The 20007-nt window shown below is 39.3% G+C and overlaps 1 protein-coding gene across 13 annotated transcripts in view; it reads left to right on the top strand.

Annotated features, from left to right (window-relative positions):
* Positions 1-20007, top strand: part of ITSN1 (intersectin 1) — a 206032-nt gene that overhangs the window by 85026 nt on the left and 100999 nt on the right. For 12 of the 13 annotated variants that reach the window (XR_004624017.1, XM_034655974.1, XM_034655990.1 and 9 more), the window contains 6 exons: positions 1037-1216; positions 3238-3334; positions 6289-6389; positions 10375-10438; positions 13294-13431; positions 14644-14759. Coding sequence is in view for 12 of the 13 variants with exons in the window: in XM_034655974.1 (XP_034511865.1) it covers positions 1037-1216; positions 3238-3334; positions 6289-6389; positions 10375-10438; positions 13294-13431; positions 14644-14759 (696 nt within the window). In the remaining variant the exon portion in view is untranslated. Of the gene's footprint in view, positions 1-1036; positions 1217-3237; positions 3335-6288; positions 6390-7861; positions 7887-10374; positions 10439-13293; positions 13432-14643; positions 14760-20007 lie in introns of those variants that run through there. The other variant, XM_034656013.1, reaches the window with a different exon arrangement.

The following is a 20007-nucleotide window of genomic DNA, read 5'->3' as shown; positions in this document are numbered from 1 at the left end:
TTCCAGCCTAGAAAGCTCGCCAAATCCTATAGTGTAGGAATTTTCATGGAGGCTTCATTACATGGGTGTGCTTGATAACATCTTTCCTTGGCCATTGATTAGCTCAATCTCCAGCCCTTCTACCCTCCCCTGAGGTCTCTGTGGAGGTGGGGAGGGGGGGATGGGATCGATAGTTGCACTCCACTAACAATGCCGTGGTCATTCCCTTGACCAGCTCCTGTCCTGCATCTGTTTAGGGGCCCCCAGCCACCAAGGCATCTCATCTGAATACAGAAAGACACTCTACCACTCCAGAGATTCTAGGGGTCTTAGAAGCTCCTATGTCAGGAACCAGGGGCAAAGACCAAATGTTGTAACAAAAGATGTTCCTAACAGTCAGGAAATCACAAGGGTTTTAGGAGCTCTGCCAGGAACCAGGAACCAGGGACAAAGACCAGATACGTATTTCTTATTAGGTCACAATATCACAGGTTCAGACAAAGAAACAAAAAAGGAAGGAAACATTTATTTAATTCTATCTTTTCTTCACTCTGGTTACAATACTTCTATATAGAGAAACTTCCCCATCAAATGTTTGGTGACTCTAAGGTTCAGTATGTAAAGGAAAGGCAGGATGGATGTTTGATTTCTCTTCCTCCTTTATTTATGCTAGTTTTCAGAACAAATTTATTACCTGTGATGGCCAGTTAGGATCTTTTTTGTTTGTTTTTAAATATCATTATGAATTCGTAAATTTAATTCCCTTTGGTGGCTTTCATTCCATTACAGTTATTCTTACTGATCCTCAACTTTGGCCTGTAGGTCTCTCTTCAAGTTGGGTCTTGTGCCCCTATGATGTGATCCTTGACATAATTTTTAGTATTCTCCAAAATGATTAATCTGAATGTATATACATATTTTTTTCTGAATTTATATTTTAAATGGAACTAAAAGACAACTGGGAAGTGATTTGCTTCTTTAAACACTCTTGGATTCATTATCATTGAAAGTGGACAAGTGATTCCATGTGAATTTTTTTGGGATTTTTCCTTCCTAGGTATAGGAGGTATCGCCAGCATGCCACCACTTACAGCCGTTGCTCCAGTGCCAATGGGATCCATTCCAGTTGTGGGAATGTCTCCACCTCTAGTATCTTCTGTTCCTACAGCAACAGTGCCTCCCCTGGCTAACGGGGCTCCCCCTGTCATACAACCTCTGTCTGCATTTGCTCATCCTGGTACGTGACCTGCTGAATCAACAGACTGAATTTTTACAACGTGTGTTTTACTCTTCCTTCTTGCTAAATCTTCTGTCTTCACTTTCTGATTATATTTGAGTGGCATTTTGTTCCAGAGGAAAATATCTTCCTTTTTCAAATTTAACATCTCCTTTTTTCCGACATATTAAGTGGGCTGTGCTAGGCCAGGGAGAAGTAAAGGAGAATGAAATGATGGAGCTCTGGTACCATTATGGGCAAAGGTGAACTCAGCAGCTAAAACCAAGAGCGTAATTTCCTTTCCAGGGCTTGACAAGAGCAAGTCAAGTTTGAGCAGTATTTGAACATTTCCTATTTCCCATGTGTCAGTTACTACTTTTCTTCAGCTGCTATGAATTGCTGATAAATAAGCCATTCCTTTAGAAGTAGGATTTTGTTGGGGGAGAAAAAGGGAAGTTGCATGTTCCTTTTTATTTATTTATTTATTTATTTATTTTTATTTATATTTTTGAGGCGTAGTGAATCAGGCAGAACAGGAAAGGAAGTTTATTAAATTTAGGTTAGATACATTAAGGATGGAGTATTACCTGCTTGCTTCATTGAGGGAAAGGATCAAGAATTTCCTGGTGTAGTTAATTTTATTTTGAGACTTAACTTGAAGTCTTTTCCCTTTAGTGAAAAGAAACCATAAACTGTAGAGGCACCTGAGTGGCTCAGTTGTTAAGCATCTGCCTTCGGCTCAGGGCGTGATCCCGGCGTTATGGGATCGAGCCCCACATCAGGCTCCTCCACTCTGAGCCTGCTTCTTCCTCTCCCATTCCCCCTGCTTGTGCTCCCTCTCTCTCGCTGGCTGTCTCTATCTCTGTCAAATAAATAAATAAAATCTTAAAAAAAAAAAAAAGCATAAACTGTAAATATGGTCTACAAATCTTAGTAAATTCTTATCCAATGGGGGAAGTATTTTTTTAAAAGATTTTATTTATTTGAGAGAGAGCAGAGGGAGGAGCAGAGGGAGGGGCACAAGCAGACTCTGTGCTGAGTGTGGAGCCCGATTTGGGGCTCCATCCCAGGACCCTGACATCAGGACCTGAGCCCAAATGGAGTCAGATGTCTAACTGACTGAGCCACCCAGGTACCCCCGTGGGAAGTTTTGGTTTTTTGTTTTTTTTTTCGTATAAGTACTTCGGATGTGTCTGCATAATTCAGTAGTCAGGATGGCCTGGGTTTTAGCCGTGGGTAATATTATATTTGAATCATTATTTCTCTGCCCAGCTATGTGCATTTATTATATCTGTCAGGATCTTAAGTTATAGCCAAAGAATCTAAATGTGCCACAATGTTTTGTTTTGTTTTTTTTAAGATTTTCTTGTCCCATGTAGTTCACCTTTCATTTGTGACCATGTCCACAGATGTGATGACAGCTGAGAAAGTTGTTGCAGTTGCTTTTCCAGTAGTTTCTGTGAATCCTCATGCTCTGCCTTGTTTTCTTTTCTGGCTGATGGCAAATGTTGCAAGATAGTAGGCAGGGATGAGGGGGCTGGGGCTAAGGCTCAGAGTTTTTTCCTGGCACGCTGCTATCCAGCCCGAATGAGAATCAGGCGTAATGGCTAACCCTCCCTAGCATCCCATGTTGTGTGGCCAGGACTGCAAGGCTCTGACTTCTGTGCTCTTCCATCTGGAATAATACTTCTGCTCCTTCAGCACAGTTAAGAAGATGCCATATCCTATGTATTTAAGCTACTGTTTCTTTAACTATCGGGATAGATCCATAAAATGTGATAATGAAACATTTAACAAAGAGTTAAATCCATGGATTGTAAATATTACTACGTAGGAAGGTGATTTTCAGCAGGAATGAGAAAATCTAGAAAATTTTTTGGCAAGGGCCAGGGAGCGAAGAGGGAATAACTTTTTGAGTCCTGGGGTTAAGGGAAGAATGATTTCTGCCTCAGGTTTGGTGACTTATGTTTTCTCATTTTCGTTAGTAGGGAAATGTTTCTTTTCTTTGTAGAATTAAAATTATTCAACATTTATTTTTACAGCAGCCACGTTGCCAAAGAGCTCTTCTTTTAGTAGATCTGGTCCCGGGTCCCAATTAAACACTAAATTACAGAAGGCACAGTCATTCGATGTGGCTAGGTAAGTGTGCTTGAGTTAAAGCCATTATCTGATTGACTCCTAAAACTGAAAATGAATTAGCTACTTCTTTGTTATCCTCTATTTTGTACAATGCCAGTATTTAGTTTTGGGTAATGTTACCAGGTTTTATCACTTACATGTTACAGAGATGATAAATAAAGAAAATGACATTTTCTCAAAAAGCTTTGGGTGTTGTTTTTTTAATGGGGAAAACAAATAGGTACCAGTAAAAGTTTATATATAAAATTTTTTAGATGAAGATTAGAGCCACAATTTGCCTTATTTTTTATTCTTTCTCAGATAATCTCATGGAATCTGAATTGTTACTGAAACCCTATTTAAAACCACCTTTTAGGAAATGAATTATTCAGATTAGTGGACAGTCATTACTAATCAAATATATGGCCCAGTTTTGGCAAAGCTGATACCACCTTACTGCTTATGTTTTGACCAATCTTTGTGTCATATTTTCTTATTTTTATTTTTTACCTCTGATTTCCCCCTTCCTTACTCTGCACTAGTATGAAAAGTTAAGTCTCTCTGTAAGCCATCTCAAAACTTTTGCAGTTAAAAGGTGTTGTAAATGAAGATGTTTCCATCTTTTCTTGTTTCATTCCTCATTAGAATTCTTTCCTAAGTGAATCGAGTCATTTTCCCACTTTCAAGAGTCATTTTCCCACTTTCAAGAGAAGAGTGTGTTGAATATAATTGAACAATTTATAACCCTTTATAAAATGATTTAAAGGAAATCCGGAAACTGAAGAGCACCATGCCAGATGCTGATTTATGCACATTAGCTCTTGGAATAGTCACCATCTTCCCTAGAAGATGACTTGCTTCTTCTTTCTGTGTTGTAGATAAGGAGGAAGCTCAGAGACATTAGTAATTTGCCCAAAATAGCCTAACTCAGAAGTGACAGAGCTAGGAGTTGAACTGAATTCTTTCTGATTTTAAGGCATGAGTTCCTAACCAGGAAGTTTGCTCTAGAAACTTGAGTTAATGGTATACAGATACTTGTGTTCCACTCAATTAAGGTTTTGCTCCTAAGATTCAGGAACATTAATGAGCATCTATTTGCCAAACACCTCATTAATCCCACTCAGCCCCCAGAACCACAGTAGATACTGTCTCAGAATTGTGAATGAGGGAGAAAACCCCGAGAGGTTAGAATCCTCACGGTTTACATTTTAGAGCTGAGATGTAAACTAACACTGAATTCCTTATTTCTCAGTCTTTCTCTTTTACCATGCTGAAGTTTTGAGTTTTCTGTGCTTCTCCACAAGAGATTTTCTGATCTGCCTTGAAATTGACTTGTGACATAAGAATAAATAAATAATCAGTATTAGCAAACATTATTGCTATTAAGACAGCTGGTTTTGGGGGTTGTTTTGGTCCTCGTCTTTTTAATAATTTAAATTTCCAGCAGATTTTTAGAATGTGACATCTAATTTTTGGTTACCTGTTAATGAGGTTTTTAGTGCATTTAAATTTTCAGGAAAGTCTCAGCAGAAAACTTCAACTTGATAAGTATAATCTGAGGCAGCTTCTGTGTGTAACACCCTATATTCCTGGGGTGCGAGAGAAAGATAATTAGCTTTTGATAAGTAGGCAAGAGTTGGAATCAGCAAAATATTAGTTAGTTTAAAATGAGAGGGTTGCAGAGTTACTCACAGCAGAATCGACCCTGGTAAGTGTTTTTTACTAAGAAATTTATAATAATTTGAAAAGGTGAATTTAATTAGATACTTTCCAAGTCTTTGGGAGCTGTTTCCTATACTTTATGAAGTGTGTATTGTGAGTATAAGTGCATAGATAACATATATAAATAATGACTAAGAGGTTTAATTTATAATTAAAATTTTGCTTTTACATATGAAATATTTTTATTGAAATCAAAGGAAATGGCAAATGGGACATTAGTTATAATCTGTCCTGAAGTGGAATGCCGATTTTACTGAGAGCTTAGCCGTTGTGTTTTAAATTGCCCTGTTTAGACACCAGGCTCTAACAAGCCATAGGTACCAGTGTGATAGTTGTGTGGAACTACCCTGAGACGTGGTCACTAAGGAGGCGTAGACCCCACTGACCGCTGGTATCGGTTTCCTTGGGTCAGAGTTGCTACACATTGGCAGGGAAAGGTCAGCACTGGATTACACGCAAGAAAGCAAAGCTCCTTCCATTATCGTTCCCCTGATTTACCATGACCCTGGACGTGTTCTGTTCTCTCTCCATTTGTGGGAACTGAAACTTGACAGAATGAAATGATTTCCCTTCATTAAGGAGTTAATGTATTTTGCTAAATAGAAAGTTATAAATATTAAAGAATGAATACCTTTAAAGGCAGTTATCTGTTTGTATCAGCATTGCTTTTTAAGCTGAAAGAGAACTGTTCTAGAAGTTTGGAAAAGCCTGGGCATTAGTCTTTCACTTCAGGGACAAGGAGATTTTTCCATATTTTGTAGAACCTTTAAATTATGAATCGTATCTATCAGTTGGAGCAGTCACTTGGTCTGCTGTGTTTACCCTTGATTCTGGAAAAATAACCAGCATGTCTGTTTTGAGAGAAGTGAGTCTAACCTTAAAATACGGAAATACTCATTACAAAAAATCCAGAAGTACTGATTAGAAAGTGAATAAAATGGGGCGCCTGGGTGGCACAGCGGTTAAGCGTCTGCCTTCGGCTCAGGGCGTGATCCTGGCGTAATGGGATCGAGCCCCACAAGGCTCCTCTGCTAGGAGCCTGCTTCTTCCTCTCCCACTCCCCCTGCTTGTGTTCCCTCTCTCACTGGCTCTCTCTCTGTAAAATAAATAAATAAAATCTTTAAAAAAAAAATAAAAAAATAAAAAAAAAGAAAGTGAATAAAATGTTAAAGCTGTCTACTAGGGAAGTTCTTAGTTTTCTGTTGTTAAAGAATTTAAATATGTTCCTCATTGTTCATCCTTTTTCCCCACAGTGTCCCTCCGGTAGCAGAGTGGGCTGTCCCTCAGTCATCCAGACTGAAATACAGACAGTTATTCAATAGTCATGACAAAACTATGAGTGGACACTTAACAGGTATTTACAAATGAGAATTAATTTCATGAAATACGATTTCGATTCCAAATGCAGATTGCTTCCAGATGTTGGACCACAGATGGTCTCCAAATGCCTTGCTTTTTTTCCAAACAGGGTTTTTGTTGTGTTTCTTATCTTGAGTTCTCATCTCCTGATAAGCCACAGTTAGTTTCTTCCCGGGTGCCTCAGGCTTTGACCTTCTTGGTAAATGGAACTCCTGAACAGGGGACGCCACTAGTATGCAAATCAGAGCCTCGCAAAGAAACACTGCTGTAAACCCAAACCGGTTCAGGTTCTGAAGTCCAGCTTTGTACATGAATTTGGAACTGTCGGCTCAGAGAGCCCGTGTTTAAGGCAGTTTGCAGGGTGAAGGTAATTGGTTGGAGAGTTTTGAACCTGCCTCTGCCACTTTAACTAGCTGGAGGTCACTTTACCTAGTTAGATCTTATTTCTTGTGCAAGAGGTCGGAGTTAAGTTATATGAACTCCAGGGATTAAAAAAAAAAAAAGATTCTGTTATCTTTATCAGTAGAAAGGATTTTAGAATACTATTCAGAAGCGTTTCTAGTGAGGGTCAAACACTCAAAATTGATGAGAGAATTAGAAAAGTATAATTTTAATAAGGAGAATAGAGACCTCTGATTTGAACATTGAGAAGGGAAAAAATGTGACTGCCCTTTAACAAGTACAGAGGAAGGAGGAGTGAGTTTTCCAGAAGTGGAGAAAGATGCTTTAAATTTCTGACTCTTACTTTTTTTGTGTGTTTTCACTTAAAATTGCAGTATTTTATTTTCAAAAGAAAAGTTCATCTGTTAAAAAATATCAGGATTGGGTGAGATTTGGAAAGGTCTGATCTAATCTTGAGCCTTATCCCTAATAAGGGATCTTAGCAGTCTTCTCGAGTAAGTATATATTTATGTCTGAGGGGGCAAATTGTACTTAAACACAAATTTCCAAATGCCACGCCTCACTCTCCACTAAAACATAGCTGTCATTTTTATCCATACCTTGGGAAACCAGTCCAGCTTATACAGGCACCAAAGGAATATTCAGGAGTATAGGTTTAAGTATAATTCAGCATGGTCTGTTTCACGCCAGAGCTCCATCAGACCCAGAACTACACCGTCAGTAAATCTGAAAACAATTCTTCCAAGCATTGTTGGTGTTTGCTGTGAATTAATTAAAATAGTATTCAGATGTGACATTGATGTAGCAGTCCTCTTTCTTGGTAGGATCTGTGTTTTATAAGTGAAGTGCAGTGTCTTTTTCCCAAAGGTAATGATGCAAGCACCTAAATATTTACAACTTTTAATATGTGAGGTAGACAGTAAAATTTGAAATATACTTGAAAAAGCAGATTTTGCTCATGTTTCTCTGTATATTTACTGTCAGAGCTTGTGATACGAGCTTGTCCACTGTGGGAAGTGAAGCCAACCTAGAAGTGGCACATTTTGCCCCATTGATTACCTGGGTTCATTTAGCTGATGTTCCTGTTTAGGTGGGTACCCCCTCGTTCCTTCACAACCTGATGTGTATGCTATTACACGCTCTTAGACAGTTGTAAAAACATAGAGCCCATTCTTTAATCAAGATTATGTAAGTAGCTATAGAATTCTGGCAGTCTTATCACTGCTAGCCTTCTCCTCAGAGAGGCATTTTATTAATCTTGCATTCTGAAACAATGAATATGCTCTTTGGTTAGTCATATATTAATGACAAAAGCTAAAGTGTTAGGCATTGTTTAGATAAAGCATTTACTTCACGTAATTATTTCTGTCTTTCCCGTGTGTGCTTCCCTATGAAAACATGGATGCCCATAGTAGGGCTTATGAACTTGGGATTTCTGTTTATCCCCATGTTTCCATAAAAGCCATTACCCCCAGACTGATACCTCTTTATGGATGTAGGCTTCTGTACTCCAGAGTTCAATTTTATGCTGTTCTGTTATGCTAAGAGGCCATCTTAGGTGTTGGTGATCTATTTTGATGTTTCACAATCTTGTCTTGGCCGTGGCTTACCCGTCACTGTTCCACATCATTTCCCTCACTTAGAGAGGAAGGAACTTACTCTTAGAGAGTGAAAGTACTTTTGTTAATGTCAGAAGCCGTAGGGAGTAGGAAGAGTCCAGACTGGAATCCAAATCTCCTGCTGCCCATCCAGGTCCAGGACTAGTTTTTTTTGTTATTATTATACTTTTTATTGGTCGTAGGTGAAATGCTAACCTCCTTTTATGTAGTTCTGAAGTGGAGAGAATTGTGAGAAGTATCAGTTAAAGCATTCACTAAAGTTTTGCTAATTCTGCTTTAATGTTCCAACATGCTACGTACAATATTAGAGACTGAACAAAATAATCACTGGACTTAACTCATTCCATTATACCACAGAACTTGGAGAGCTTCCACATTAATTTAAAAAAGATTGCTTCTTAGGGACTCCCAGTACACAGACACACACACACATACACACACTCATTCCTCAGGAATGTGTATATAATGTTTGCCAAAACCTAGAAGGTTCATTGTTCATAATAGCCCCAAACTGAAAACTGTCTGAATGGCCATCAACAGAATGGATACATAGACTGTTACATATTCACAAAATGATATACCACACAGCAGTTAGGGTTAATGTCCTACAACTACATGCAATATGTGGAACAAAATAAGCCATACTTAACAAGGGCACACTGTGCTGTTAGAAGTTGGGGTGCACTTGGTCAGGGGGATGATTAGAAGGGAGCTGGAGCTCGGGAACCTGGGTGGCTCCGTTGGTTTAGCTGCTTCTGACTCTCAAATCAGTTTGAATACTGTGTATAATATTAACTACCATTAATTTAGCATTTTTTATGTGCTAGCCCTATGTTAAGCTCCATGTTATAGTTCCTTATTTGATGGAGCACAGACTTGTAAATTTGAAAAGGGCATCTGAAATGAGAAAACTGGGTCCAACTAATGAGGAAACTGCTTGCCCAAGTCTCGTGGCAAGTTCTTGGGCACTTCCTGTGCTGACGCATTGGGGGGTGATTCTCAGATACTGCTTGCTGTGCAAAAACACATCCACTTTTGTGTCTTTTGATGAGGTGCCATTTGAAAAATCAAATTGCTAAAAGCAAAAATTTATACATGACAATCTTCCCAACAAAATTGTTACAACTCTTCATTCCTTGGTCCATCGGTCATCCTGGGACCACACCTTGAGGGTCAGTGATGGATAGAAGACATATTTGCCTCTCTCCTTAACACTGGTTTATTTCAACACTCAAAATTTCCCACTATAAATTTTATCTGTTAGCCAAGCCCAGTTTCATGCCAGAGGTGAAGATATTTACAAGTACTTTAAGAAATGAGAGGTGATTTGGAGAGCAGAGTTGAAATTCCAGGCATTCTTTATTGCTAACATAAGAAATGATTGTGATAAAAGCCATTTGTGCAGCCTTGAGCAAGACACTGCCCCCNCCCCCCCCCCCCCCCCCCCCCCCCGCGCCCTTTTTTTTTTTTTTTTAAGTCTGTAATGAAAGGGTTACAAGAGTTGTCCTCTCTTAAGGTCCTTTCTCCTCTAAGATTCTCTGACTCTTCTCTGATCGTGGTCCTGGTGGAGGCAGCAGGCAGCAGCAGAAGATGCTGAGTTCAGAGACAATAAGTTTGAGCTTTGTAAATAAAAGCCTGATACAAATAGAGATGATAATCTGGAGAAAAGGGTGGGTTACATTTTGAAATGCTCATCTTTTACATACTCTTTTTTCATGAAACATCTATTTAACAAGAATTTATTGAGTATGTGCCAGATGTTGTGGTGTGCTTTGTTTTTTTTCCCTTTTCATTGGGGCTTAATTTCCTTTTGAAAAAGCCCCTTGGGTAATAGCAAATATTGTTTAAAGCACTGTGATTGCATGAAATTGCATAGTGCTCTATGCGCACAACACTGGTCTTCTTGGACAGTGAAGATTTGCTGATTCATCTTCATATCCCCCCCCCCTTTCTGTTTAGGTCCCCAAGCAAGAACTATTCTTATGCAATCAAGTTTGCCACAGGCTCAGCTGGCTTCGATATGGTAAGGAATGATAAGTTCCTTTGTTTGTATAAAGTGGCTTAAGTTGGTATGGCTTCTTGGGTCTTCAGATTAATACAGTATTTATAGGTGGGGATGGAGGAATTGTGCTTAATTTTCCAATGATCTGTGACGATTACCTCTCTTATTCTTTCCCCTTTTTGATTTTGAAACATACAAAAGCAGAGAGATTAATGAATTCTCTAGAACTCATAACACAGTTTAAAGTAAGTCTCAACTTGTGACTAGTCCTGGTTCTCCCCTCCTCCTTCCTGATTATTTTAAACCAGATCTCAGTGATTATATCATTTCCATCTGCAAATATTTTAGCTTGTATTTCCAAAAGAGATAGGCATTTTTTTCAAGAGGATTGTAATACCAGTAGTCCACCAAAAATTTTTAATAGTAATTCTTATCAAGTTAATCAGATAGTGATCAGATTCGTTAGATTGGCTCATAATTTTTTGTAGTTGATTTGTTCAGATCAGATGAAAATAAATCTATGTTTTGCATCAGTTGGTTGACACATCTTTTAAGTGTTCTATATACTCCCCCTTGTTCCCTACCGCCCCCCCTCCCCAAAAAGAAAAACCCAGATTGTTTATCCTGTAGTTTCTTCTAGTCTGTCTTTTGGTGGTTGCAGCCTTGTGTTAATTTATTCCTGTGTTTCCTATAGCTCGGTAATTGGATCTAGAGCAAGGTTCTCCACTTAACACTACTGACCCTTTGGGCCCGATAACTTTTGTTGTGGGGGCTGTTCTGTGTATTTCAGGTTGTTTAGTAGCGTCTTTGGCCTCCACCTACTAGATGCCAGCAACGTGACCCCACCCCCGTTGTGACAGTCGGAGATGTCTCCATGTATTGACAAATGGCCCTTGGGGTACAAAGTCATCCCACTCATGAGAACCACTCATCAGATTCAAGTTTGATTTTTTTTTTTGGCAAGGCTATATCAGAGATATTACAGTGTACTTTCATCAGAAGGCACATAAACATCTCTATTTTGCAATTTTTTTTTTTAAAAGAGCGAAGGAGGAAGGGAGGATGAGGGCAGGACAGAGGGACAGAGGGAAAGATGGAATCTTAAAAGGCTCAACATCCAGCACAGACCCCAACGTGGGGCTCGATCTGACAACCCTGAGATTATGACCTGAGCCGATATCAAAAGTCGGACACTTAACTGACTGAGCTACTACCCAGGCGCCCCTATTTTTTAAGGATTTTTAATAGCGTTTGATTACTTTAATTGCATGATTTGAGGTTCATGATTTTGCCAAAGGGCCCGTTGATATGGTTGCTTCATAAGTGGTCACACTCTGGTGCTAGTCCCTTCACCCATCCTGGTCCCTTCTGCTTTGTATTAAAGGGTCTTCCTTTGAAATACAATAATAATAACTAATCAGGTAATAAACATACTAGAGCAGTTAATATGACACATCCAGATGTCTTTAAGTCCGGGTATGTACCAGTATCCTAGGGCCCTCTGAAATGTAAACTTGAGATCTAACATTTATGGAGGTTGATAGGTAGTTTTTTGGTGTTCTCATGACACTAGAGTATATTGAAATGCTTAAGTATCTCATTTATAACCTGCCCTCTTTGAAAAAAATACTTGAGTCTTCTCCTACTAGAATGTTATTATATTCCCTTTCTATACAATAAAAAGATATTTTAAATGTTTACAACCACTATTTAGGCAAGTATAGAGGGGAGAGAATTCCACCTGCCTTCTAACTGAATTTGCCGGGGAGTAGCTGTAATGGGGAATGGGAAGGAGTAGAGGGTGAGGAAGAATAGGCATCTGGGAAATGCAAAGGTTGAGGGACAGAAAAGAGATCATTGGTTGCCAGGGGCTGTGGGCAAGGCAAGAGGGTGACTAAGAAATGCAGGGCAATTTTGCGTGGTGATGGAACTGTTCTAAATATTGTGATACACAACGGAATTCAGTTATACACTGAATCCATCAAAACTTGCAGAACTGTACTCTAGAAAGGGCAGATGTCATTGCATAGACATTATACTGTTAATAAAAACTGGTTTATGCCACCCAAGGAAATTTCAGATTTAAAAGGAATTTCTTGGTTTATGCCGTCAGCAAAGCCATTTTCCCAGTGTAGCTGTCCTGTTGGCATTCTGGTGAACAGCTTTGTTATCTTGCATTCTCTTGGTGTCCAGAAGTGATTAAGTAAAATCCCATTCTTAGACTTGCTCGAAAAATCTGTTTACTCCCATTAGCTACTAGGGCAAGTTGATGATGAGGAATGGTAGCCATTGAATCTTGAGACTAAGGAGCAGCAAACATCTTGAGTCTGGCTGAAGTCCAGAAAGATCCACCCTGTAGTTCTAGATCAGCAGTTGGCCAGCTAACCTAAATGAGTAGAACTTGGCCTGCATCTGTTTTTGCAAATGAGGTTTTACGCCTGTTTATTTATGTATCTGTGGCTGCTTTCCTGCCAAAAGGGCAGAATTCAGTGTGATAGAGACCGTGTCTTGTTAAGCTTGAATGTTTACTATCTGACCTGATAGTTTGCTGAGCACAGTGTTTAAAGACACATAGAATGTGAGTATGATATGTTCTAAATGGGCTGGCAAGGCTTGAGAAGACTATAATTATAATCATAGTTAACATTTGCTGAATGCTGAACACCATTCCAACAACTTGGTTTGTCTCATTTTTATCTTTGCAGCAGTACTATGAAATAGGTACTATTTTTATAAACCGAGGCACAGAGAGACTTAACTGGCCTAGAGTCAGAATAAGGAAACAGAACATTTCAATCACTTGTGAATAGTAACACACATGCATTTTCATGAAACTAGAATAAAACTAGAATATGGTTAACTTTTTTGTTGAATAGGAATCTTTCTGACATTGATCAAGATGGAAAACTCACAGCAGAAGAATTTATCTTGGCTATGCACCTAATCGATGTCGCTATGTCCGGCCAACCCCTGCCACCTGTCCTGCCTCCAGAGTACATTCCACCTTCCTTTAGGTAAGGAACGTTTGGCTCTTATAAGAAGTTGTGCATTTGGTATGTGAAATTCAAACTGGGCTTTGTTGGCTGTGTATCTGTGAGTCATTTTTATTCCTGGCCAGTAAATGAATTATCCATGAGTTCAAGAAAACCTACTGATCTAGGTCCTGTGTGAATCTGGAGCCTGTTCTGTTCTTTAAGGTAGTGATAGTCTATTAGTAAACATCAAAAGGTTGTCGATATTTGTACCACTCTGTCTCATCAACGTTCCGCAAAAACACAGTTTCAGTGGAGTTGTCAAGAGAATAGACGAAGGTCCAGTTGGGGGGAATGTACAACCACTGCTATCCTCTACCTTGACTCAGCACACACACCTCCCCGCCAAGACAATGATGTCTCAAGGCTTTAACTTTAAAAGACAAATATGAAATCTTACAAGCACAAAAAACAGAAAAAGAAACACAAAGAAGAATTTCTGTCCTGCTTCCTCAAAAACTGGTAGGGAGGTGGGGTGCATAGATCCCCATGAAAGTAAGAGAAATGGTGCCTCGGCTGTCAGTGCATACATGGAGCGAGCCGAGAAATCTGTGGCTGTCAGAGGAAACCGTAGCTGGGCAGTGTGTCTGCAGAGTCTGACAGCTGCATGAATCACTCCAAGATACATCAGACTGCAAGCTGATAAAAAAGCATTAACAAAAAGGTAGATCGTTTCAGAAGAGCAAGGTTAATGGCTTAAGGTGAAACTAACCAGTAAACTAAGTGATTCGTTTTAGGGACTGGAAAGTGTAATATTTCATGTGTTTATTATGAGATAAAATGGATAGAAAGACTTTGTAAAGGGAAAAGAGGTGCTCGCATTCAGCTGAGCTGCTCATCTTCCCTCGGAGGATTTCATGTTCCACAAGAGGGCAGGGGTAACAACAGTGAGCACTTGACTGTGACCCAGGCACTGTTCTAGAGCACATGATGATTATGCATTAATTCAGTCCTTTGGAATTGCCCTGATCTGGGGGGTGATTCTGAACATGTGAACAAGCTTGGCACTCAAGAGTCTGATGACATTCACCTATTCATTTTTAAAAAACTCTTTGTAAATAAGGAGGACCAAATCTTTATCTTTTCCTCACTGTAAGTGAAATTTACTCCATGATGTGCCATACTCTTTTTTGCTTAGTTCTACCAAGGCAGCTTTATATGAATCTTTTTTTCTCTTTTTTTCCACAATTACAGACGAGTTCGATCCGGCAGTGGTATATCTGTCATCAGCTCGACCACAGTCGATCAGAGGTTACCAGAGGAACCAGTTTTAGAAGATGAACAACAGCAGCTAGAGAAGAAATTACCTGGTAAGGCCGTCTTTATGTTTGAGTTACATCATAGTAGAGATGTTCTACCTCTGAGGCAAAGATGGAGGTAAAAATAAATTTAGCTTCTGACGTTCTTGCTGTGTTCCTTTAACTGACCTTAGTCCTAAAGGAGACACTCTTACTGTGCTTTTGGATTCGAATATATGTAGAGAAATATGAACACTATGTACTTTGCTAATATACCCTTATTCTAACTTTTAAATTGAAATCTGATTATTTACCACCAAACAAAAATTTCATAGATGTTATTTATAAAACACTCAAAATTGGTAACCTTAATGGTGCTTGCTCAATCAGCTGTGTAGAAATAGAATGTGAAATTGCTTACAGTGTTTTCTCACGTTGTTATAAGAGAATTGGAAAGTCCTTAATGACAGAAAGCTATTTTAAATTTAATATGAACCTATTTTTAAAAGTCCTCATTTACAATAATAAACCCATCACACTATTAAAATATTCTAAGGTGGCTAGAATTATTAATGATGAGATGATAATTGATACTAAGAAGCAAATGAAATTTATTATGGAGCCTCTTTTTATTAAATACCTTGTCAGTGTCATGTCGCTGCATTTGAAGTGCTCAGTGGTTAATTGACCTGCTCAGGACACTAGCTCTTCCAGTTTCCTCTTCAAACTAAATTAGTTTTTGTTCTCTGATAAACTTCTTATTGAAAATGTTCTTGGGGGCGCCTGGGTGTCTCAGGGTGTTGAGCGTCCAGCTCTTGGTTTTGGCTCAGGTCGTGATCTCATGGGTTGTGGGATTGAGCCCCGCATCAGGCTCTGCGCTCAGTGGGGAGTCCGCTTGAGATTCTCTCCCTCTGTCCCTCTCACTGCTTTTTCACTCTCTCTCTCAAAAAAAAAAAATAAATCTTTAAAGAAAAAAAGAAAATGTTCTTTATGCAAAGCAGTGTGTTGAGTACAGTGAAGTATTTAAATATTAAAATCGTGGCCCTTACCCTCTAGAAGGTTATAATATGATTGAGGATTTAGGGCATCCAAACAAACAATCATCAAAGCAGTATATAAGTGCAATAAATCCATAAAGACAGTGTTAGAGATGCAGAGCAGAGTGTACTGATGCTGGTTGGCATAGACTGGAAAGGCATGAGGTATGGATCTCTGTGGAGGACGTCACAGTTGTGTTGAGACTGAAGATGAATAGGGTCATTACAAGTGGAAAGGAAGAACATTTCAGGATGATCATAATGGGAATGAATGGGAATGAAGTCTCAGTCAAATAAGGACAGAATCCTTTGAATTTGCGATTTTCTTTTCCTCTTGGTGTTAGACATTCATTTAGCGTTCTGAACAGGAAGTGACATCATCAGAGATTTTTGTTCTTTCATTCCTTCTTCCTGTAGCCATTTATTATGTGCCTCCTATGTAGCAGAAATAGGGCCAGGTATTGGAACTAAGATGTAGGAACTTCCAGATATTTTCTTTTTTTTTTTTTTTTTAAAGATTTTATTTATTTATTTGACAGAGATAGAGACAGCCAGCGAGAGAGGGAACAACAAGCAGGGGGAGTGGGAGAGGAAGAAGCAGGCTCATAGCAGAGGAGCCTGATGTGGGGCTTGATCCCATAACACTAGAATCATGCCCTGAGCCGAAGGCAGACGCCCAACGACTGCGCCACCCAGGTGCCCCTTCCAGATATTTTCTAATTGAGGTAAAATTCACATAGCAGAAAATTGATATTAAAAAATACGCAATTCAGTGGCTTAGTTTGGGCTGCCATAATAAAATACAGTAGTCTCGATGGCTTGAGTAGCAGAAATGAATTTCTCACACTTCTGGAGGCCATTAAGTCTAGATTAGGGTGCCATCCAGTTTGGTTCCTGGTGAGGCTCTCTTTCTGGCATGCAGATGGCAGCCTTCTTTTATGTCCTCATATCACTTTTCCTTGATGTGTGTACCTGGGAAGAGAGAAGTAGAGAAAGTTCTCTCTTCCTCTTTTTGAGATTCACCCACAGCATAGCTAGCATGTATCATTATTCAGTCCTTTCTGTGGTTGGGGGGACTTTGAGTTTTAAGATGGCGGAGTAAAACGGGTGCTGCCTTCTGTGCAATCACTAAAGGAGCAAGAAGGACAAGAAAACCAAAATACACTTGCCGTGTTTGATCTCTAATCCATGACTGTAATGTGTGAGGAACGTCTTTCTAAAGCTTGAAGGCCAAACGGGGAATGTGGGGAGAAGCCAAGAAAGGATGCTCACAGCTACGGATCTCAAGACAAAGTGTGAAGTGACAGTTCTTGAAGTAGAGAACAATGGGAATGGCGTGCTACACAGGCGGGTGATGAGAGATTCTTTTGTCTGGGGTTGGTTCCAAGGAGAAGCATGTGACGCAAACACGAAATTGGAGAGACGCCGCTGAAAACATAAGGGACATGGAGGGTGGGATTTTTTTTTTTAATTTTTATTTATTTATTTATTTTGAGAAGGGGAGAGAGCGAGAGCAAGTGGGTGCATGTGTGAGGTGCAGGGTGGTGGTGGTGCAGAGGAAGAGAGAGAATCTCAAGGAGACTCGCACGGAGCGTGGAGCCTGACACAGGTCTTGACCCCACGAACCTGAGATCATGACCTGAGCTGAAATCAAGAGTTGAAGTTCAACCGACCGTGCCACCCAAGAAGGAGCCCTTGGATTTTTTTTTCTTTTAAAAGGAAAATTAAATGGTTGTAAACAGAATGCTAGCAAGGGTTAGAGAAAAAAGGATTGGCCTGGGAAATAAGGCAAAAATTCATAATCGGTGTTCTCAAAGAAGGAAACTGAAAAATGGATTAGAAAAATTATTTACTGAATGTGATCTCCATACTGATTAGGACACAGTTTGTTCTTCATTATGGAACACAGGGTGCTCACCTTCCTACCTCTGCTTGTTGAAATTGTCTTATTTACCAGCTAAGAGGAGAGAGGGAGGGAGGGAGAGATGGGGGTCAGTTGCTTCATCAAGGTGATGGAGAAGGAAAAGCATAGAGTAATAGGGAAGGAAAGGAGGTTGGTGGTGATGCAGAGCTGCTGTTCTAGAAAGATTATAAGTTGAGGGGAGAGTATGTTAGCAATGAATTCAGGATTTTTTGAAAGTGAGAATTGGTATATAGTATTAGTTTCAGGTGGACAACATAATTCAAAGTTGCACACACTTGCAGAATGATCGCTACAGTTAAGTCTGGTGTTACTGTGGTCACCATACAGTTGACCCCCTTCACCCTCTCTGCCCACCCTCGAGCTCCCTTTCCCTCTGATAACCACCATTTTGTTTCTGTGTCTGCGTTTTGTTTTTCAGATTCCATATGTAAGTGGAATCATATTGTATATGGCTTTGTCTGTTTGACTTATTTTACTTAGCATAATACCTTCAAAGTTCATCCCTGTTGTCGCAGTGGCAAGATTTCCTTCTTTTTTATGGCTGAGTAATAATGCTTATATATATACCATATTTTCTTTATCCAGTCATCCATCGATTCACACTTAGGTTGTTTCCGTGTCTTGGCTATTGTAAACAATGCTGTAATGATATCTTTTGGAATTAATACGTTTATTTTCTTCGGGTAAATACCCAGAAGTAGAGTAGGTGGTAAGTGGGTCTTACGGCAGTTTTTGTTTGTTTGTTTGTTTGTTTAATTTTTTGAGGGACTTCTCTACTGTTTTTCTGTTCTTCTGTTGGGACTGCACCAGTTTACATTCCTAACTGTGGGAGGGCTCCCTTTTCTCCACAGCCTCTCCAACACTTGTTATTTCTTGTCTTTTTGGTAATAGTCATTCTGACAGGTGTGAGATGACATCTCATTGTGATTTTGGTTTGCATTTGCCTGATGATGAGTGATGTTGAGCATCTTTTCATGCCTGTTAGCTGTCTGTATGGCCTCTTTGCAAAAATGTCTGTTCAGATTCTCTGCCCATTTATTTAAGTTTTTAAAATTTATTTAAGTAATCTCGTGTCTAGTGTGGGGCTTGAACTCATTGCATGCTCCTCTGAGCCAGCCGGGTGCCCCAGCCTCTGCCCATATTTTAACCAGATTGTTTTTTGTTGAGTTGTATGAGTTTTTTTTAAAATGTATTTTGGATATTAGCCTGTTATCAGATATATGATTTGCAAATTTCTTCTCCCTTCAGAAGGTTGCCTTTTTATTTTGTTGATGATTCCTTCACTATGCAGAAGTTTTATACTTTGACATAATCCCATGTGTTTATTTTTATTTTCATTGTTACTGCCTTTGGAGTCCGTTCCAAAAAGCAGTGTTCCATGAGCACCGTCAGTGAGTTTACTGCCTATGTTTTCTTCTAGGAGTCTTATGGTTTAGGTCTAACATTCACATCGTTAAATCTGTTTTGAGCTAATTTTTGTGTTGGTGCGAGAAGAAAGTGGTCCAGTGTCATTCTTCTGCATGTGGTAGGTGCCTGGCACCATTTATTGCAAAGACTTTTCTTTCCCCATTGTATTTTCTTGCCTTATTTATTGTAAATTAATTGACCATTTAAGCATGGGTTAGTTTCTGGGCTGTCTAGTCTGTCCCATTGATCTGTGTCTGTTTTTATACCAATAATAATGTTTTGATTACTATAGCTTTTTAGTATAGTTGGAATTCAGGAGCATGATAGCTCTAGGTTTGTTCTTCTTTCTCTCAAGACTGCTTTGGCTATTTGTGGTTCTATATAAATTTTAAAATTATTTTAGTTCTGTGAAAAATGCCATTGGAATTTTGATAGGAACTGCATTGAATTTATAGTTTGCTTTGGTTAGTGTGGACATTTTAACAATGTTAATTCTTTTTTTTTAAAGATTTTATTTATTTGGTAGAGATTGAGAGAGAGAGAGCACAAGCAGGGGGAGTAGCAAGCAGAAGGAGAGGGAGAAGCGGGCTCCCCACTGAGCAGGAGCCGATGCGGGGCTCAATCCCAGGACCCTGGGATCATGACCTGAGCCGAAGGCAGATGCTTAACCGACTGAACCACCCAGGTGTCCCTTAACAATATTAATTCTTCCAGTCCAATTCTGATCATGGAATACTTTTCCATTTAATTATGTCTTCATTTTCTTTCATCAGCGTCTTATAGTTTTCAGTGTACCGGTCTTTCCCCATCTTGGTTAAATTTATTCCTAGGTATTCTTTCTGATGCCATTGTAAGTGGGATTGTTTTCTTAATTCTCCTTCTGCGAGTTCATTATTAACCTATAGAAATGTAACCAGTTTCTGTATATTGATGTTGTATCCTGCAGTTTTAC

Source organism: Ailuropoda melanoleuca, chromosome 1 (genome assembly GCF_002007445.2).
Source record: "Ailuropoda melanoleuca isolate Jingjing chromosome 1, ASM200744v2, whole genome shotgun sequence".
NCBI classification, from domain to species: domain Eukaryota; kingdom Metazoa; phylum Chordata; class Mammalia; order Carnivora; family Ursidae; genus Ailuropoda; species Ailuropoda melanoleuca.
Note: the sequence above shows the minus strand (reverse complement) of the source record. Positions and strands in the feature narration are given on the sequence as shown.